We start from the raw sequence: 21,127 nt of genomic DNA, 5'->3' as shown, positions 1-21,127 counted from the left end.
TCAGCTTTCTTGTCGCTGCTAAAGTAAGGCATCTGCATCATGTGGTTACATCCACAACGTTTGTTATTTTCCAGCAAAGCTCAAGTTTTTTGTGTCGGTTAAAGGATTTAGCTTCAGATCTGATGAAGGCAATTGGTTGCACAAGATTTTTATTTGTGTGTGTTGGAGTAAAAGGGGAGTGGGTACACCACTATTGCTCTGTTTATTTCAAAGAAAAAGGGAAAAGCATTTGAATATTTGGTCTTTATAGTTATTTGCTATTTTAGCTTGGCACAGGATTGGGTGTTTACCAGAAACTTTTTTAGTTTTTGGCCTTGTAAATGAAGAAAAGGCATTTTTCTGTCATTTCACAGAGAAAGTTTACTTTAAAATCAGACTTCTTCCGCTTAAGTACCTCTTTGACGCAGCAACATGTCACATTGAACGTAACGGTTATGGCGCTCTGGATTACCCATAATTCCAAGCGTAGTGTAAATAAATAAAATACTCAAAAACATCGTTCTTTTGAGATCTTTATTTCGGTTTGAAGCATATATGACTGTATTTTTTTTTTTTTTTAACCAACCGTCTAATGAACTATACACAGTTATTAACATAGTAATTAAAAGTACCACTGTCCGCTTTAGTGTTTAAATCTCACCATCATGTTGAAATCTGCCATGTGTTGTGGTATAAATACGGTCCAGTACAGCATTTGCGATTAAAGAGAAATAAGATGAATTTTGGGCACCGCTATGTCTGCTTACATACGTCCTAATTCACACTGTGTAAGTGGCTCCGCAGAGGTCGGGGCCTCTAAGCAACCACAGTCTCTTCTTACCGATAGTTACGCCATTGAAAGTTTTAGTTTTGTTAATTTAATACAAACAAGCTAAATATGGAAATGCTTTTTATTCTGTCTACATTAGTATGTTACAACGAGGGTTATGTTTTGTTATTTTTGTTTTCATTTTCGGCCCTTTAAATAAATGCAGCGATAAACGCGGTAAGCCGCGCTTCACGCTGGTTGCATCCCAAATGTCCGACGGCATTGAAGGCACCACCGCTCTGTCCCGTTGGAGGATCTGTAATACGGGAGGGGAATCGCTACGCTGTGAAAACTCCCAGGGTTTACTCTCTGCCATTTTGAGTGAAACCCTGCAGACAGCGGAGTTCAGACGTGTCCATCAAGCGGCGGTCATGACCTGATTTAAAGCATCTCGGTTCCCCGGGACTTTGTAAGTATCTCAAAATTCCTCTTGCAACAAGCGACGTTTAGCAACAGTTAAGGATACTTCAAAAAAACTAGACGCTCGTAACCGCGGTGTTGTGTCAGTTTTGAATCTGCACCGTCTGAGTGTAGCACGCAGTGGTACAGCTTTAAAAGTTTGTAACAACAACCACAACTCTTGAGTCTTGTTTACCCGAACAGGGCCCCCGTGTCCAGGGAAAAGGGGCCTCTGTTTTTGATGACATCCTCGGGCTGTTATGATTGTTTTTGTGCTGCTCTTGAAGAAACTAAACCCAATTTTCTCCGGTATCGTGTGTGTTTTGCAGTGATTTGCAGATCTTTTTTGTTTTTCATAATGGTTTGAATGATCAACATTCAATGACGCGAAAGAAAATCAAAACACAGCTGATTTGTGAGCGATATCTCCGGGGAACGATGAGGCTTTTGTTCAGCCGGAAACTTTCAGAAAACAAACGAAAAGAGAAACTTTTAACTCTTTGTCTCAAAAGCTAAATAGTTGTTGACACAAAACACAAAAACAGAAGATAATCCTTTTCTAAGTGTGTTTTTTTATTTTTTTTTATTTGTAGTTTCAAAATAACGTGGATATTTTTGGAGCGTCATCAAAAAAGGACCTATGGTCTGGCTGTTGACTCCCTGCTAGAGCTACAGCTATAGTCGTGTTTTTTCCTTTGTTTTTTCCTTTTGTTTTTTCAATTGATTTAGCATCCCTGTAAAGCTTATTTAGTATGAAAAGTTTTTTATTTTATTATTATTTTAGGTTGGGGTTTCTGCTAATAGGTATTTTATAATTGAAGGGTCCTAGGTGCTGTGCCAGTAGCTCATTGGTTGCTTAGAAAGATTTCAAGGTTATATTATCAAGCTCTGTTGGTTTGTTTTATTTTATCTTATGTTTAACACATTCCTTACACTATTTTGGCTATGTTTGCCAGTAAAAAAAGCACTTTTGTATGTTTACCATGACAAGACAACATGATCGGAGGTATGATACCTTTTGTGTGAAGCAGTAGTAAGAAGAAAGAGGGAATACCATTACATTCGAAAGTGATATGCTACTAATGCCTGGTACCTGGGAGTCATCCTGATTACTCAATGGTGCCAATTCTCTATACCATGTTTAGATCATCCTAAAGACTAGGCTTTTTTACTTTGAGACGATGAAATGATTATCAGGTTCTCAAACTCCTGCCATCACCAAATGTTTTTAATAATTTCTTCTTCCAAGTTGCCGATTGCCAAGGACAAGCTTCTAATGGATGCAGGCGTGCAATGCTGTCAGAAATTGTGCACAGTTCATAAAAAGCTTGTGCTTCACCGAGTGCTTTCTCAGGTTAGAAGTATTCCCGCTGCTGGCCTTTGACATTGCGGCACAAATATTGCAGCGAGTGTAATCACTGTTGCATATTGAAAAGTGGAGTGGTGCTTTCTGTTTGCCATGCATGCTTAGCTCTTTCTGATGTCAGCCATTGGGCATGCAATGCTGTCTTCATGGCCAGCACGGAAAATAGCCCACTCTTTTAGAGATCGAATACTGGCAAATCTTTTTTCCAGTGTTTTATTGTCATTACACTGTCACAAGTACACTCATCGAAATGAACTCTCTGCATTTAACCTTTCCCATTGGGAAGCAGTGGGCTGCCATTTGTGGGGCGCGGAGAGCAGTGTGGGGTTAAGGGTCTTTGCTCAGGGACCCAGAGTGGCAGTATGTGGGAGTGGGTTTCGAACTCACAATCCTTTATTAGAGCGTTCTGACCAGCTGTCTCATTGTCTTGTGTGGAGGCTGCAGCGCCTCAGACTGGAAGAAAGTGGGAAGAGTGGTGAGAACAGCAGAGAAGATCATCTGGGCTCCTCTTCCCTCCATAAAAGACATTTCATCCCAGCGCTGCATATTCCGAACCCGTAACATCATCAATGACCCCTCACACCCCCACCATGGACTGTTCTCCCTGCTTCCCTCTGGGAAGAGGCTTCGCAGCATTCGACGCACACCCAGCAGATTCAGAAACAGCTTCTTCTCCACCGCCATCAGACAGCTGATCTGTTGAGAAAACTCTAAATCATGTCACAGACTCTGCATCACACTGATAACACCAAACCAAAACACTGCATAATTGAATCATATATATATATATATTTAATGCTTTGGACTTTCATATCAATGCGGTTTTTTGCACCATGTTTTTTCTGTTTACATTTGAGAACTGTTGCACTTTAGGAAATGGAAATGTGATGAAAGGTGTCCAAAATGAAATTTTGTTTTGTATACACTCTGTGTATACAAAATCACAATAAAAGTTGTCTAAGTCTAATTAATACTAGTCTCAATTTAAAAAAGAGATGCAGAACAAATCAAAGAAAATATTAACAATGGATCTCAAATGGAGAGAGTGGTAGTGCATACACCCGACTGGATCTTAAGGCATGGCTGCTGATTGCACTAGTGAATTGGTGAACATGTATCAACCGATACTTGCCAAAACAAACGCCATTGGCCTAAGAAATCTTCCAGCTGATGTATCGGTCTATCTCTATTAGAGCTGGGCAAACATTTGCATTTGTAATATAATTGCTATCTAACAAAACACAATTTTCAAATTGCAGAGGCATTCATTTTAGTTACATAACATTTGAGAGAATAAAACAATAATTTTCTCACTCCAGCTCTGTAGCGGGTGTTAATGTGATTAAAGTGGGTTTAGGGCCACATAAAAGGGAAGAAAAGGCAGCAGCTAGCACACAGATCAATGAATCCGAGAAGGAGGATACCGTAAAGTCCTGCCACAATGGACTCTGGACAATAAAGCTTAAAAAAACTGAAACATCAGAGTGAAACATACGTACTTGCGGTTAATGCAAAGAAAAACTGAAATAAAATTGCAATATTGGTTGAAAGTAACCACCTTCTACTCCATCTGTGTCACAATGATGTGTTTAAGTACTGAAACATATCACTGCTTTATTTGCAAATAAGTATTCGTAGTACCAACATAACTCAGCCAGTACCAAATTTGGTACTCATTCCTAGATTTAAGTTAATCTGAGAGAATCCACCATGTAATGTGTCCATTATTTGCTACTATTAAACTTCCCAGTTTCTTATTAAAGCTGATGGCAGAAAGAGCATAACATTGTCTATGTTTGCTGATCGTGCCGCATACCCACATTTAAAGACAATTTTATGTTTGTGTGTTTTTTTCCCCCCTATAGCCATATATATAGCTAGGCCGTTTTAAACCAGCTTAGTTCATAAAGTAGCCTCTTTATGAAGGACCATAACCCACAGACCATTTTACTTTAACACAGAGTAATGTTCTGTTACTTCCACAAGCGACAAGAGCAACTCCAAGTTTAACTTTATACTTTAAAATATATCCTAATGGTTATGGCACACCCTTATGTTTATTTTAAGGCTCAATAATTTCTGCTTTGATGTACAAAGACAATATAAATCTATTTTAGCATATCTCTTTGTTTTTTCTTCTGTTGGTGATAGTGCTGCCTTTAGAAACTGGTCGTCTCATTTTCAGCCACAGCATTGGATGATGCTGTCATTGTACTTCACAGCAGAAATCATTGGACCTTAAATTAAACGTGAGGGTGTGCCATTTCCATCATTTCAAAACCATCCCAGGAAAACCGCAGACTAAATCGATAGTTTGGCTGAGCAGGAAACGTGGGGCAGATCCAGAGGATCCAACAGGAAGCTGCACCGTGTCATCAGGAAGCATCTGCTTGCTCATCTCTTTTATTTATTTATTTCTTCTATTGTAAGCTCAGCAGTTTTTCTCTGAAGCTGTTTTAGCTCGGTCATTGTTAGTGGCTCAAAGACTATAAACAGAAGTTTCGGTTTCAGCTCTTTTCCTCCTGAGTGGACAGCTTCCCTGTGAAAACATTGATATGTTTTATTTTTTCTTGTTATTCAGTATCCCGTGCATTTTAGTCATAGAATTTCCAAGTCAAGACAGGACAGTTGTAACAAAAACAAGAGGTTATGATGACAATAAAAAAATGAACATTCCTTAATCTGTTCTAGTATCATAATGTCGGAATGCTAACCTACGGTGCATTTCTTTCTCTGTGTCTTTTTGAGTTTTCCTCTGATTTATAAGCAGACAAATTTAGAATATTTGCTCCTAATTAAAAATGTGATAAAGTAACATTACAATAATATTTGTTGTAAAGTCACAAAAGTAGAGCAGGCGGGTATGTCCTGTGTGCGAAGCCTCTGGTCCCAAAGGAATGCGAGGAATGTGTTCTTTTGTCCTCCGTAGATTTAGCAGCATCTCATTTCTGCGGCGCCTGCGAGAGAACCCAGGAAGAGAGAACTGGAAATAACCCTGTCAGTGATCCTCCTCTAAACCCCCCCCTCCTCTGAAAGAACACATCCTTCTCTTTAAATCAAAGCTGACTGCATCTATAAGTCAGCGAGGACAGGTGAGCTTGTGGAAGTCTGCGCCTGATTTACAAACATCCTCCCATTAGGAAGATGTTCCTCTGCTGTTTGACTGAGCGGCTGTCACTCCACTATTCCCGAATTGGACCCCCTCTCCGCCAAGTCCCGTGTTTATTAATACCACGGGGAACTTTCCGTTAGATGTCTCCTTCTTACAAGTGGTGGCTGTGATCTTGGAGGGAGGAGGGGAGCTGTAATTGAGGCTTTCAGCTCTTTTCTTTATTGGGAGATGGAGCTTCAGCAGTTTGTAAGTGACTTCTCTCTGTGTCCTTTGAGCTTGATGCTTCTGAGAGCAGAGCTGCCAGCAGATCAAAGGGCAGACTATGATTGATTTGCAGGAAAATTAACTGCAATGCTGTGTGAGGATTGCAGCATGTGTGCTCTGTATCTGCTGTAAAATTAATTATTTTTTGGATATATGTCCCACAACTATGACATTCATCCTTCAGCGATGGCAGGCACATTAAGCAGGCGTTATTATGTTTTTGAAGGTTCTTGCTTCACCAGCTGCTGTGTCACGTCGCGGCCCAATCTCACTGCTGACTTCATGCTGTTTAATGAGGCTGAAGCTTTTTACTGCAATGACCAACTTCTCTCTAAATGCATCTTGGAGCAAGTTCATCATAAAATATTTAGACTATCCTATTTTTTTAATCAGATCCCAGTAAGCTGCAAGTGCACAATTTACTGTGCTTTTAAACTTTTTTAAACCTTATCCTGCCTGAATTTTAGTCTGTTTGAAAATATAATTATTGCTTATTAAAAATAACTAACTGCTATTTTAAAACATTAGGAAGGATCTGAGGTGTCAAGCTAGATGTTCCTCTAGTTTAAAACCCCAGTGGATTGAATGGTTCATTATCAGGCCTCTACAGAACCTAAGGACATACTGATTAAGAAATTAATTCAGCCCTATTGGAGCAGAGAGGCAAACATAAATGAAAGGGTTTAGATCAAAGTTGATTTATGTGTTAGAATGGCTCAGTCAGTGCATGGAGCTCAGTCAAATTGAGAAACTTTTAAAGATTTTATAGTAAAGCTGTTCGCTGATGCTCTCTATCTAATCTGAAGTTGAGCTATTTTGAAAAAACAATAGGTAGTATTTTTTCTTTCTAGATGTGCAAAGCTGTCAGAGCCAAACTCCTAAAGATTTGCAGCTTAAATTGAAGAAGGTGCCGTCACTAAGCACCGACTTGGGAGTTAATTCATACCTTTCAGATTTTCTTATGGGAAATATTTAAGAAAATATTCTAGTTCCACTGCACTGTCCTGGTCTGTAAAATCCTAGTAAAGTATACTGAAGTTTGTTTAAAACGTCAGGCAGTATGATCTCTATACGGAGGTTCTGTAACTGAAGATGTAAAAAAAAAAAAAATAAATAAATAAAAAAAAAAGATCAATTGTACTACAGATGTACGTAAATCAAAGAATGTAGCTTTAAGGCAGAAATCAGTTTAAACTCCTGGGACGCTTTAGCCTCTTATCTTGAAGACTGAAAGATAATCCTTCTATTAAATAAATGCAGTTAGAAGGATATGTTTTTGTTTTAAGAATTCACTCTTAACAATTATGCCTAATTTCCTCTGTTATATAATTTTGCTTTTATAGCTGAAGGACTTTTTAAATCAATTCTTTAGCAGCTCAAATCCTAATCAGTTTCTTATTCCTGTTTTTGTTTTCTTCAGCAGATGGACACTGACTTTGACTTTGAGGACCTTTGATCCAGGACCGTTTTTCTTTGGTCCCTCCAGCCATGTGCTCCACCAACCATTCCAACTGGGTCACCTTTGACGATGACGTCACACCAGTCTCCTCGCCTCAGAAGACCCTGCAGTCACCCGATCTTATCAAAGCGTCAGTTCCACGTCCCAACGGCCTGAAGTTGGTGCTTCCTCCAATCAAAGATACTTCCTGGAGCTTCAGTAGCCCCCTGGAATCTCCTCAAAGCCTGTCAGGTTCCTGTGGAAAGTCTTCTCGACCCTCTAACAGCACCCTGAGTCCCGTGACCAGAGTCTCCACCAGCACAACTCCATTTCAGTCCCCATCATGGGAAAATAATGTCTTCCTCCGGAGTTTCTCCAGCCCATCAGGGATCTCTGTGTCCTCTGCAGCAGAGACCACGAGTCAAACTACAGATGGACCAAGCCCTTTCCCTGCTTTCAAGGGGACATCTGGACACTTTAACCCTTTCTGGGAAGATTGCAGACAGAGCGTTGATGTTGGCAGCTCCTCCTCAGACTCGGACACAGACAACAGCCTGCCGCGATTCTTTATTCGGACCAAAGATGGCAGCACGCCTCCGCGCGACCAACCCCACAACCCCTTCTCCTTTGTTTGTAATAAGCTGGAAGACCTTCAAGTTGGACAAGAGAACAATACGGACATGCCAGAGAGCCAAGACAAGTGGATACATGACAGAAACGAGGTAATAAGCGACGGTTCGGCTCAGTTTGTCCCCAGGGGTCTATTCCGCAGCCAGAAGAGGGACGGCTGGCCCGTCATGATCAGGATTCCCGAAAAGAAGAACCGCATGTCCTCCCGGCAATGGGGACCGATCTATCTTCGCCTGTTGCCAGGAGGTGTGCTGCAGATGTTCTATGAAAAAGGCCTTGAGAAGCCGTACAAAGAGTTTCAGCTTCTCCCTCAGTGCAGGCTGTCGGAGCTTAAAGTGGAAAGCTACAGCGAGCCCAGGAAAGTCCTCACCGTCAAGCTGGAACTCTTCTCCTACACGGAGAAGAAGCGCTTCCACCCCAAGCTAGAGGTTAGTCATGAAGCGGAGGTCGAGCAGCTGCTCAAGTTTGGCTCCACCGTGCATGAGGACATGGAGGACATGGTTGTCTCCATCGAGGAAGAGATCTTCAAGCTGTGTGTGCCCCACCAGCAGAGGCGACAATACGAGGAGCAGGAGATGTCGCTGCAGGTCACTGATCACATCTGGATACAACTGGATAAGTCAGGGACAGTCATGGAGAGAGAAGCTTTTACCCAGATCCACTGTCTTGCTTTCCTAAATGCACAAGGAGAATGTTTTCTTGCCTTGAATGATCTTGGTTTGCTGCATTCTAACTCCAGCTATGGGTACGAGGAGGACAGCGACCTCTGGATGGAGATCACTGACCGGCATTTTCACAAATGTGTGAACGAGACTGAGTTTCAGGCGTCCAGACTCATTAAATTCTCCCCTCCTGATGCATGCAGGGTGGAGCTGATGCGGTACAAAACGGCAGTCCTGGGCTGCACTGAAATTCCCTTTTCAATCAAAGCAGTTGTCACGGTCCAAGGAGCCTACGTGGAGCTCCAAGCTTTCCTCAACATGTCGGCCACCTTCCTCTCCTCCCTCAGGGCTTCCGACACCTCTTACCCACTGTGTGAAAACATAGTGATTCGCATTCCAGTTCCAGGCAATTGGGTCAAGGTGACGCAGACTGTGGCCTTGTTGCGGCAAAGGTCGCTGAAGGCCCGAATGAACAGGAACGCCTGCCTGGGCTCTGCCAGAACCCAAAATTCCCAGCCAGTCATGCAGGTGTCCATCGGATCTGTCAAGTATGAGACCGTCTATTCATCTATTGTGTGGAGGATTGATAGGCTACCCGCCAAGAACACAGGTAACACTTCAGAGACGTTAACTAAAATAACGGCACTCATCACAGCTTGTAGCATCCTCTGGTGTTTTATATTTTCCTACCAAGCAGCCAGAGTAATAAGTCTCTGTATGAGATTCTCATAATGTAGATTAGAAAATGCATCTTGAATACAAACAATGGCTGCTGCATGGATATAAAATCCATTAACATCACCATACAAATATACAGCAGTGAATTAAATTAGAACACAATACAATAGCAAACCAAATTTGACTTTAGGTTATCAAATACTAACTGGAAAATTGCAGAAAAATTCCAGATAAAATTGCAGTCTATGATGAGAAATAAATGAAACGGCTAAAATGACACACTTGTATCACATGTGGAGCTGATTGATTCATGGTATTAATCATGAATCATTGAAATAATTGTGAACTAAATTGGTAATTGAGTCATTGCCTATAGTAATGGTACATTTAAACATGATATATGCTGAAAGACTACTTATAGCACTAATTAAGACAAAACTTAAAATCGATTTAAAATACAAGAAAGATGTTTCTCTCTGAATTTGAAACATGTTTATTTAGAAAGGTTATTCAGTAAACTAAGATAATCTCCAATTCGATGAATCTATTAATCAAACAAATAATAGCCAGAATTAGGGTTGGGAATTGAAAAGATTTTCACGATTCCGATTCCCTTTTCGATTCTATGAAACGATTCGATTCTTTATCGATTCTTTTTTCGATTCCAATTTGGGGGAAAAGGAGAACAAACAGTTTGATTATCAGAATCAACTTTGTTTACTTAACTATTGCACAATCTTACAAACTCAACAAGGTCAAGATGTCCACAGGAAATGTGAAACTGGAGTAACATCTTTGTTTAAATGAAAAATGAATACAAGAACAACTTAATAACCAACAATGTCTAATAACAAATGATGGGATAATAACCTATTTTAAATAACAAAAAATACTAATTATAAAACAGTAGTAGGGAAAATTAAGTTCTTTTGCAGAAAGATGAGCATATCTGCTTTCTCTGGAAGGATACAGGATCTTTCAGCGCTTAAGGTGTTTCCAGCCGTGGAGAACACCCTCTCAGATGGGGTGGAGGAAGCCTGCACACAGAGGTAGTTTTCAGCCAGTCCAAATAGCAAGGGCAGCGTATCTTGCTTGTTCCACCACCACAGTGTGGCGCTATCCCTGCAGGGGATGGAGGGCAAGCTTTTATAGAGCTGGATTTCCTGATCTACCCTCTGGGCTAAGGAAAGACGGGGCTTTGATTCACAAAGTGACCGCAGCTTGTTGTCTTCCTCCTCGAATAGTTCTTCCAACTTGCGTAACTTGCGTAACTTACGTAACTTGCGTAACTTACGTAGAAAACGTGACGTAAGTCGTGCTCCCCAGAGCCGGCGCTCTAGGCTCTGGTGCTGCAGGAATCGAAAAAAAGAATCGTTCAGCGAGCTGCCAAACGATGCCATGGAATCGGAAAATACGGAACCGGTTCTTAACAGGAACCGGTTTTCGATTCCCATCCCTAGCCAGAATGATCAATTACTAAAATAATGGAAAGCTGCAGCTTTTATCCGGATCTATGAAGAAGGTTTTCCCCATTTTTAAAATTCTGGCATTTAGTTTGTTGTGTTAATGACTAAAAGTGAAGCTAAATGCATAGAAGAAATCAACGCATTGATGGACCAAAAATTTCTTCTGCTGAATGAAGAAAAAACTGAAGTAATGGTTTTTCGACTGAAGGAAGAGTGTTTTTAAGTTAGTCCACAGTGAAGTCTGTTTCTGATTGTTTGGTCAGAGACATTCACACCAGGGCTGAGGCAGTGCTCCTCCTGCTGCTCCTTGCACAAAGGAGCAGATACTGGTCCTGCTGATGGGTTGTAGACCTTCTACGACCCTGTCCAGCTCTCCTGGAGTAACTCCCTGTCTCCTGGAATCTCCTCCATGCTCTTGAGGTTGTGCTGGGACACACAGTAAGCCTTCTGGCAATGGCACATATTGATGTGCCATCCTGGAGGAGTTGGACTGCCTATGCAACCTCTGTAGGGTCCAGGTAGCGCCTCATGCTAACATTAGCGACAGTGACCCTAGCCAAATGCAAAACTGGTGGAAAAGAGTCAGAAAAGATGAGGAGGGGAAAAAATGTCAGTGGCCTCCACATGTAAAACCATTCCTGTTTTGATGGTTGTATCCTTGTTGCCCCTCTAGTGCACCTGTTGCTAATCTCATTAACACCAAAGCAGCTGAAACTGATTAACAACCCCCTCTGCTACTTACCTGACCAAATCAATATCCCAGAAGTTTAGTTAACTTGATGCTATACTCTGATTACAAAGTGTTCCTTTAATTTTTTTTGAGTAGGGTAGAATAGAAAATTCTTTTATTTTTCTCACAACTGGGAAATGTCGGTTCAACAGCAGTAAACGGACAGGGATTTAAAGACAATTCACACACACAAAAAACACAAAAAACCCAGAATAAAATATTGTTCAATAAGAGCAAAAATGGTTAACATAAATACTGTGTAGATATTGATAAATATACTGAATATCCACTGGTGATGGTTAATTTAAAAAGCACATTTTTCAATAAGTGAAAGTTAAAGCAGCAAGAGCAGAGCAGTGCAAAGTACAACAGAGATCAAGTCAAAAAACAAACAAACTGTGCAAATAGCAGCATCTATGTAAACACTTATGGAGCATGTTTGGAGAAGCGATGGTTATAAAACAGCTGCTGGTAGGAAGGATCTGTGACAACACTCTTATTTAGGATGCAACGGTCCATCACTAAAAGAGCTCTCCAGCTTAACAACAGCGTCGCACATGGAGTGGGAGACATTTCGAAACAGGGATTTTATTTTAGCTGGAGTCCTTCTGTCTTCCTCCACATGCACCAGATCGAGGGGGGGAATTACATGCGTTTTTAAGGGGTCTGATCCAGAATGCTGCTGCCTGCGTCCTGACCAAAACTAGCAGAGTGGAGCACATCGTCTCAGTTCTTAAATCATTACTCTGACTCTCCGTCTGTCAGGGAACAGGCTTTAAAACACTTCTGTTAGTCTATGAATCACTGAACGGCTTAGCTCTAAAATACATCCCAGACTTGCTGGCAGTATAACAACCACCCAGACCTCTCATGGCTTCTGGCTCATGTCTACTCTGTCTACCCAGAACCAAAAACAAACACTGAGAAGCTGCTTTTAGCTTTTATGCTTCACAAATCGGAGCAAAGTGCAGAAATCCTAAATTGTTTTTTTTTTCATCTTAAATGCAAAATGTTTATATAATTTTTTTTTACAATTTTGCTATAATTACTGCTCTTAGTGGGTTGCTCTGGCAGATAAAGCCAGGTTTTACAGTCTCTATACTACAGTTAACGATTAACGGTTTACTGAATGGTTGACGATTATTTCATTAATCGATTAATCATGATTAATCTGATTAATTGTTTGGCCTTTGACTCAATCTAAACATTAGTACTTAAGTTTCCAGTCCCACTTTATTTTACTCTCAGTATTTTTTTTGTTTACAATGTTTTCTGTTTACAACTTTAATCATGTTGTTTTTATGTATTGAAATTGTTCAAAAAGATGAATCATTTATTGACCTTTATGTCACTGCAATGTGCGATTCTCCATCCTTTTTCCTATTGTGTTTAGTCATATACAGCACTTTGAAATGTGTAATATAAATAAACCTGCCGTGCCTTGAACACCAGGGTACGATCCAAAGAGGTGAGTTCAGAAAGAACACTACAGCAGGTTACAACTCTGCTCTCAAGTGAATTAATCAGCAATATACAATAGACTAGAAGTGGAGGACAACTGCTAACATGCCCAGGTCTGGCTCTCAACACATTTTTTTCTTCTGAATATTCTTGCTGCTGCTGATATGAACGTGCATTCCTGTGAAATCAGGAAGAGACAACTCAACTTTGCTCAAGTTTAAAATGGTGCAAAGAGAAAGACTTTTCTGTTTAAGAAGATCACAAATCTAAAGTTTTTTTAAAGAGAACAGAGGAATGTGAGCATTTATTTAGATGGAACTGAATACTGAGAGAGGCCACCCTTAACCTTTTACGATATTACATTTATTTATGGATGATTTTTATGTTATTTATGGAAAAATATGGAATGATTCCCACAAATCCATTCCAATATCTGTTTGAATGTCTGAGCACCTCTTGACTGACAAAAGGAGAAATTTGTTTTCTTCAAGGATATGAGTCCGTCTACCAGTAGCTGGTTTGTGGATCCCACAGCTCCAACTAGCGTTTGATGGTGTAAATGCTCAGACAAATGAGTTGGCACCGTAATGTTTGGAGTCTTAACATCAGCCAATAAAACGTTAAACTGCTGACCTAAGTGGACAGGATGCCAGAAGAAGAGTCGCTTTTAACTTCCCCACCACAAAATGTAAACGGCTGTATTTTAAGCAGTTTGTAGACGCCACCATTCAGAGGCTGTGATACTGAGAACTGTAGTAATTAAATATCATATGATTAAGCTATAAAATATGGTTTCAAATTGTTTCAATGGAATCCTTAAAGAATGTTTGGAAAGTCATGCTTAAGGACGCTTATAAAGTTATTTAATTTACTTAACTGGCTTCTCGGAAGAACATTTTATTAAAAGAAACAAAAACCATTTTCACAAATAATAAAACAATACTAATTATTTAACTATGTAAAAAGAAGAAAAACAGGAGACAGAAATATTCTAGAAATAAAATTGGCTCATAAACATATGAGAATGATTTTATGCTTGATCGGCCAAGATCATTTTATTTATCATCTTAAAATCGGATTTCCTTTCCCTTTTCCCTCTACTCTGATGATAAATGAATTGATGACCTATTAAATATAATACCATAATAATTCAAACATTTGGTTTTTAAATAGTGCTGATTTTAACTCAAAATGTTATCAGTTGTTGAGCATCTTGTGATAAAATGCACTTAAATCTAAACTAAACTAAAAATCCTTCCTTCCTTCCTTCCTTCCTTCCTTCCTTCCTTCCTTCCTTCCTTCCTTCCTTCCTTCCTTCCTTCCTTCCTTCCTTCCTTCCTTCCTTCCTTCCTTCCTTCCTTCCTTCCTTCCTTCCTTCCTTCCTTCCTTCCTTCCTTCCTTCCACACTGTTATTTAGACTTGCTGTTTGAATAATATTCATATAAATGTATATTTCTTTTAGTGAGTTTGTGTAGTTTCAGTTGTATTGCCTTTCTATGCTCCTTTAGGCCGCTACATACTCCACGCATGCATTTTTGATGAACATCCCAGTATTTTTGGATCCTGTTGCATTGCATATTTTGCCGTTGGTGTACTGCGTTGTTAACTACAAAAGCACATTGATGTTTTTTTGTTCTCTTTTGCAGCAGTGGATCATCCCCATTCATTCTCCTGTAAACTAGAGCTGGGATCTGATCAGGAGATCCCCAGTGACTGGTACCCTTTTGTCTCCATGGAATGTGAAATCATGGGCGCGGTCGTGTCACAGACGAGGGTCAAGTCCCTCGGTACGGTCAACGACGTTCAGCCGCAGAAACACGTGACCAGCTGGACTCGCTACCACTGTCAGGTTAGAAAGGTCCTCCATAAACTTCAGTGTGTGCAGTAAACTGAATGTACGACAGATTTAAATCTGACTCACTCCAGTTAAAATGCCAGGTTCAACTTAAAAAAAACACAAACCTTTTCAAATAATGGAGTTCCATTTGCGTGCATACCTTTGAACTAATGGTTTGTTTAAGCAGCTTTGATGACAGCACTCTGCCCTTTTTGGATGGACTTTGTAAGCAGATATATTTGCTCTCTTTTTCTTATTAACACTGAAATACTTTTAGATAGGGACATCTCCTTTGTACAGTTGTCCTTACATTTTTAATCAGATTGAGGTCTGGTCACTGGTTTGCCAACATCAAAACTGCTCAAAACTCCCTCAATTACACATTTTAATTCTAACCATATTCATTAACCTGAAAAGTACACAATTATAGAGTGACAAAAAAAAACTTAAATGAATAGCCATACATTCAAAATTTTGATGACTGTTATTACACTTAAAAATATAGCAAATTGAACATTACATGCTTTTACAAGGTTATTTTAAAGTATTTACCCAAGCATTTTTAATAGAACAAAAATAGTCTTTATGTGCAAAACATATAATCGCTCATTAAAAAAAAGCTTTTGATTTGAATATAAAAAATGTCTCGTAAAGAAACAAAACCTTCAAACTACCACTCTCTACAGTAACCTATTAAATGGGATCCATGCTTATTTTTGCCACTTCCAACTGTCAGATGTATTCAAAGCAATATTTAGTCTTTTGTAAGGAACAAAAACACAGTTTATGAGCAAAATAAACACACACCTCGCCGTTGGTGATGTAGTCAAACGCTGAATAGTTTGCAGACGTCTGGCTCACGCTCTTCTTCTCCTTCCTTTGGATGTAACTCCAGAAAATTCAGAGCAACTGAAATTGAATCTCCAGATTCAAAAAAATAAATAAAAAAATTAAGTTTTGTTCTGCCTCAAACTTGGCGCTAAGTTTAAATTTTTTATTTTTAAAGAGCTGCAGTTTTGCATGCGTGTTGGCCATGGTGGACCTGAGCCCGCCTCCTGTAATAAGATAACTGCAGAGATAGGAGCGGATAGTTTATCCACTTCTATTAAGCCAGAGCTGGAAACAGCACTTCAGTTCACTTTGTAGAGGTCATATATGATGGAATACATTTTGAAAGGATATATTGTTTTTCTCCATCATAAATATCTGGTGTTTTAACAGGAACATATGGAATTTCTACATCTGCAGTGCCTAAAAGTATAATGGTTTCTCTAACTATCTGTGTGCTTCTGTGCTCCTTTTTTTTTAAAGGTGGAAGTGGAGAAGAAGTGGATTGAGACAGACTCACAGAGACAAGCTGGTTGTATGACGCAGTGATTTCAAAAACAGCTAAAGACTACACTTCCTCTGCCTCAACATATTTTCCAAGTCGTCCTAATGAGGGAAAGGGTTGACAGAAAAAGCAGGAGGGAACGAGGAGGCTTTGTGGTTTTGACCGATTCATCTAATTCTAAAGAAACCGGTTGTATTTTTCATGACGATTAACACATTCTGCATCCTTAACCCTGAGACTGAAGCCTAGCACTTTACATAGATTTTACAATAGATTTATTATTGTAAGAGTCAAGCCTATACTACTGTGTGTATATAAAAGCTTGCGTTTGCATCCTCTCTGCACTGCTCTCCAGAACAGCCATAATAAGGTCACAGTTAACAAATTCTGTTACATAATCTGCCAAAATTATCACCTTTTTCATATAAACCAATAATAATATAATTTCATATAAAAGCAATAATACACTTAATTTTGGGTCATCCTATTTCTTTAATAATTCTGTCAGATGGGTTTAAGAATCATTCCTTTTAATTTGTTCTCATTTATTTTCTGTTATAAGGAGCATACATCCATTTAGTGAAAAAATGGCTTTTTGAATTAGTCTTAATATAATGGTTGTACATGAACTCATGTCTTAACTGTTACAGTATAAAACTCTTCATTAAGGGCCAAAAGTGCCACAATTTGATTCACAGAGTTAAATATATGTTTTGACAAATAAATCTGATTTAAAAAATGGAAAGATATACATTAAATAAATAAAAATGATTGATAATATTTCCAAGGCAGGGTAACTTGTTTAGTTGGTGTGGCGAAAGCTGCTATAAGGAAGCCAGTTGGTCAGTTGAGTTATCAGGATGCATTCAAAGATCTACAGTAAGATAGTAAATTCCTGATGGGCTGTTTCACAGGAATAATGTTATATTTACATTATTTGTCAGTAAAATTTTTTTATTTATTTAATGTATCCATTATGATTTGATAGGAATTAGGCCTGATTTACTATTCGAATGTGGCAATTTTGGCTCTCTATACTAATCAGCATCTTTTAACATGGTCTTTATTAATCTAACATCAGTTAATACAGAACTGACCCGACTTCAGACGAAGGCTGCATTGTGGACGACTGAAATTTTATTTAAACAAATCAAATCTTTATTTTTAGGTCTTGGTGTGCCTCTTGGCTGGGAAAAACGGTTGTAATAAAGGAACTTAATAGAATTGGTGAGGGGCATTTTTTTATGTAAAAGGTACATGAATTAAGTTGGATATTATGTGCATCAGGAATAAAAAGTGAATTAAACCTGAATGACTCTGAGTAGTTATTTACATACGTTTATAAAAATAATATTTTATTTATTACTTTTTACATCCATTAAACTTTGGAGCAATTTAAAGTTTAAATCTTTTTGACACAGAAAGAAGAAAAGTTGCTTTAATGAGATGTACTTCTGACTCTGTGATTGTACCTTTTGATAACAGGATGAGACATCCAGTACTGACGCTGCGCAGCTGAACAGATTATATGTAACTCTCCAGTAATGATTGTCTGAAGTGCTGCATGGTGTGAAGTTAAGTGGCTGGCAGGAACGGGAGAGTGAGTATCTGAGCCCGAGTTAAATCCGCCCGCGGGGAAGGTGGGGGACTGGATGTGCGCGGTTAAGAAGCTGCACACAGATCTCAGTTTCGCCAGATTACCGCCGTTTTATAATGTCCGTTTCAGTTTTCGCTTTGGCTCTTGTGACCATGAGTCATTCCTGGCTGCAGCTTTAACTTGCAGGAACTCATCCAGTTCTTCCCTTTGTGAAAAAGAATGTCCTTAAACATTTAGGTTTTGGATTTTTTACCCATTCATCATTTTCAGCTACAGTACTTGGCAAAAGCATTGAACTTTTTGGCATGTCTCCTCCCAACCAGAAACTTTGTTGTGTTTTATTGGGTAGTGGATCAACACAAAGCAGAGTACAACTTAAATATTGGAAGAAAACATTTATTTTTTTAACTTCAAAGTTGATGGGCTTATGTTGTCAGCCACACAGAGGTGATACATGGAATAACATTTATCTGCAGTTAGAGCAGCAAATACTTTTGGGTGGGGCACTCTCTGCTTCTCACAGTCTAGCTATAAGAGGCAGATATATGTTCTTTTAAATTTGAGAATTTTTTTGTTATTAAAACCTTAACATTGTAGTTCTGACTGTGTATTTCAGGCTGTTATGCTGAAAAATTAACCTCAACTTTCAAAGCAGGACTGTCCCTGTTAAAGAAAAGAAGGATACTGCCACTACAGGGGTTAATGACAATGTTAGTGTTCCACCTCTGCACTTCTTCCACCTAATTTTTGTTTCTTCTGACTTTTATTTAAAGTGATTTATCATTTTACCGATAAATAAAAACTGAAAACACATATGGATCTTAATTCTATTTAAATGTCCAAATAACTTCTATCTCCAAGATATGTTTTCATGAAATAAACATGTAATGGTTATGATAATGCTGTGTTGGTGAAGAACAAGAATCTTCACTTTTCTATATTTGAAGCCAAACCACAGTGCAAACCTCAGGGCAGCTCTGCAGCGAAGTAACAGCTACAGTAAACTGCTCTATGTAGAGACTTTTTTTCAAGTCGCTGCTTTCAGCTGCAGCACTTTCACCCTAAGCAAAGAAAATGTCAACCTCCATGCCTGAAAGTGCCAAAATCTGAAAGCAGCCAGCTCCAAGGAAGCAAAGGTCATGGATGCTTCTGCTATGCATCTATTCAACATAAAGTTTTAAAAGGATAAATGTGTTTTGCAAAAAAGGGATGGATGTTTAAACTGACAGCACTGGGCACTCAAGGTTCTGAAATTGCACTGAGCTTGCAGTGATACGACAGATGAAGTTCACCACCGTTTTTCATTTGAAAAAGCCCCAAAAAATTGGTCAATTAAATAACTCATCTGCTAAAGTTGGATAATAACATGGAATATAATGCATGTATTCTTGGTGGTTCTAGTTTAAGTAGTAAAAATAGACAAAAACTAAGATTTAGAAAAATTGCTTAAAGATCCAGAATATGAGTAATGAAGTATGATGATCCCCATCAAAGGATAAATAACTTCAGAGCTTCATAATCCATATGATGATAGACACTAACTTGCTGGTGTGCTCAGAGTTATATGAGCTTAGATGACCCACTACCTGGCTAATGTAATATTTCCAAATACTCTTCTTTCAAAGCATCATCTTTTTAAAGATGATAACTCAATGTCACAATAAAGGATTTAATGACTAAAGATGCAGATGACTACTTGCAGTTTTTTTATCTGCTGCAGAAGTGTTTGTTTCTACAGTCAAACCTGTGAATGATTTCCATCATTCTGTAAATAGCTGCTTTAAAAAAAAATCTTTGAAAATTTCTCATGTTTTCCTGAACTTTTGTTTTTAATCAGAAGTTGCGCGGTAATTTTTCCGTTCTGCAGTGTGATTTTCTTCTCTGTTGTGAAGTTTAGTTTTAAAATTATATTGTTGTTATTTAATCTTTGGTGTTCCTACTACTTGTATTGCCACTGCCACAATATAATTTGGCCACAGTGGGACAATAAAGCTATTTCTGTTTCTATGAAAAGCAGCAGTCCCTTCTGCAGCACAACAAAATAATGCTGCCTTCGTGATATTCACAGTTGGCCTGATTCTTCTTCTTTTTTTCAGGCTTGCAAGCTTCACTCCTTTCTCTTCAAATATAATGATGGTCGTTATGGTCAAACACCTTCATTTCGGAGTCTTCTGATTGCAGGTTATTTCTCCAAAATGTTTCATTTGTACATGAGTGGATTTGAGAACTGGCTATTTTTTTCTAAAGTTTTGTGGTACTGGTGGGCTTTATTGGAAAGCAAACAGACAGGAAGGGGTTGAAGACATTAAGCAAACCTGAGAAATCTGCATTGAGGACTAAAGCCTCTATGTAAGGGTTTCCTGCTCTACCATTGTGCTGCTGCTGCACCGTTATCTTTTTGGAGGGATAATTTTATCCTCCCTATGCAGCCTTTCAACACCTTCAGGAATCATTTCACTGTGGATAGTGATACTCTCTTACCAGCTTTAATTCTGTACTTCTTTTTATTTCTGGGGTCAATACATTTCATGCCAAATTTCATGCCTTAATTCTTGACCGATCCCTTTGGATTTTTTTGTTTTTCGTCACAAAAGTTGTTGCATTCATGCTGATTTTGCAGACTTTCTGCCTTAGTCAGTTAAATAACATGCTGCTGTCATTATGCATATCTCTGATGTTGCTGCTGTTTTCAAATATCCATTACTGTGAAATGTCCATAGCTGTATATTGGTTATTTATTCTCCAGGTGCACAGTTTTATATTGTTAAAACATTTTACAGTACAGTATTTTATTTATTATATATTTATCTTTTAAGTATTCACTACTATTTTATTCGTATACATTTTTCTAAGGTCCACATTTGTGTGACCATTTTTCTTTTAATCTTTTTGCTGCTGTAAACACCAGAATTTCCCCATTGTTGGACCATAAAGGGATTTTCTATTCTAAGAAAGCAGGCTAAGGTATGCCTCCACTTAACAGCTTAGCATTTTTGTTTACAGTTGTTTCAATATATTAAAATAAATACTTTTTTTTGTTTGTTTAGAAACTGATTTCTAAAAAGAAATATAATTAAAGTTGTTTTCATTAATCTAAAGCATTAATATTTAAGTCTAATTTCATATCAAGTAGTGAGGAAAAAATTGAATGTGTCCTTTTCTCCAGCCACTGCTGGAGCCGTCCTTCTTTCACAAAGACAGAAAGGCTTCACCCGATTTCCATTCCTCATTTCTCCAAAGCCTCCTTCCACATCTTTATGTATTTGTCCTGCACAAGACAATGTTGTCTGTAGACTTCACTGTACCCGGAGTCCTGTCTGACCTCGTCTGTAAACCTGCATTGTGT

At 38.7% G+C, this 21,127-nt stretch overlaps 1 protein-coding gene across 2 annotated transcripts; it reads left to right on the top strand.

The window, feature by feature from the left end:
* Positions 1–1,050: 1,050 nt before the first annotated feature.
* Positions 1,051–17,496, top strand: LOC119780194 (stonin-1). 2 transcript variants are annotated; one of them, XM_038280126.1, is made up of 4 exons: positions 1,051–1,217; positions 7,370–9,289; positions 14,661–14,863; positions 16,163–17,496. In XM_038280126.1, the coding sequence occupies exons 2-4, from the start codon at positions 7,438–7,440 to the stop codon at positions 16,226–16,228; spliced, it is 2,121 nt and encodes a 706-aa protein (XP_038136054.1). In that variant the 5' UTR covers positions 1,051–1,217; positions 7,370–7,437; the 3' UTR covers positions 16,229–17,496. The 2 variants fall into 2 exon arrangements, with proteins under 2 accessions (XP_038136054.1, XP_038136055.1); XM_038280127.1 differs by having other exon boundaries at positions 7,373–9,289; positions 16,163–16,231.
* Positions 17,497–21,127: the final 3,631 nt, after the last annotated feature.

Source organism: Cyprinodon tularosa, unplaced genomic scaffold, assembly GCF_016077235.1.
Source record: "Cyprinodon tularosa strain WSP-4 unplaced genomic scaffold, ASM1607723v1 ctg157, whole genome shotgun sequence".
Taxonomy (NCBI): domain Eukaryota; kingdom Metazoa; phylum Chordata; class Actinopteri; order Cyprinodontiformes; family Cyprinodontidae; genus Cyprinodon; species Cyprinodon tularosa.
The sequence above is the reverse complement of the archived record's forward strand: the minus strand, read 5'-3'. Positions and strand labels throughout refer to the sequence as shown.

Excerpts from the sequence above, each read along its gene's own strand:
- LOC119780194 (XM_038280126.1), top strand. The coding sequence starts at position 7,438 with ATGTGCTCCACCAACCATTCCAACTGGGTCACCTTTGACGATGACGTC. Across the intron at positions 9,290-14,660 it reads GCTACCCGCCAAGAACACAG|CAGTGGATCATCCCCATTCA; the intron begins GTAACACTTCAG and ends TCTCTTTTGCAG. Across the intron at positions 14,864-16,162 it reads GGACTCGCTACCACTGTCAG|GTGGAAGTGGAGAAGAAGTG; the intron begins GTTAGAAAGGTC and ends TTTTTTTTAAAG.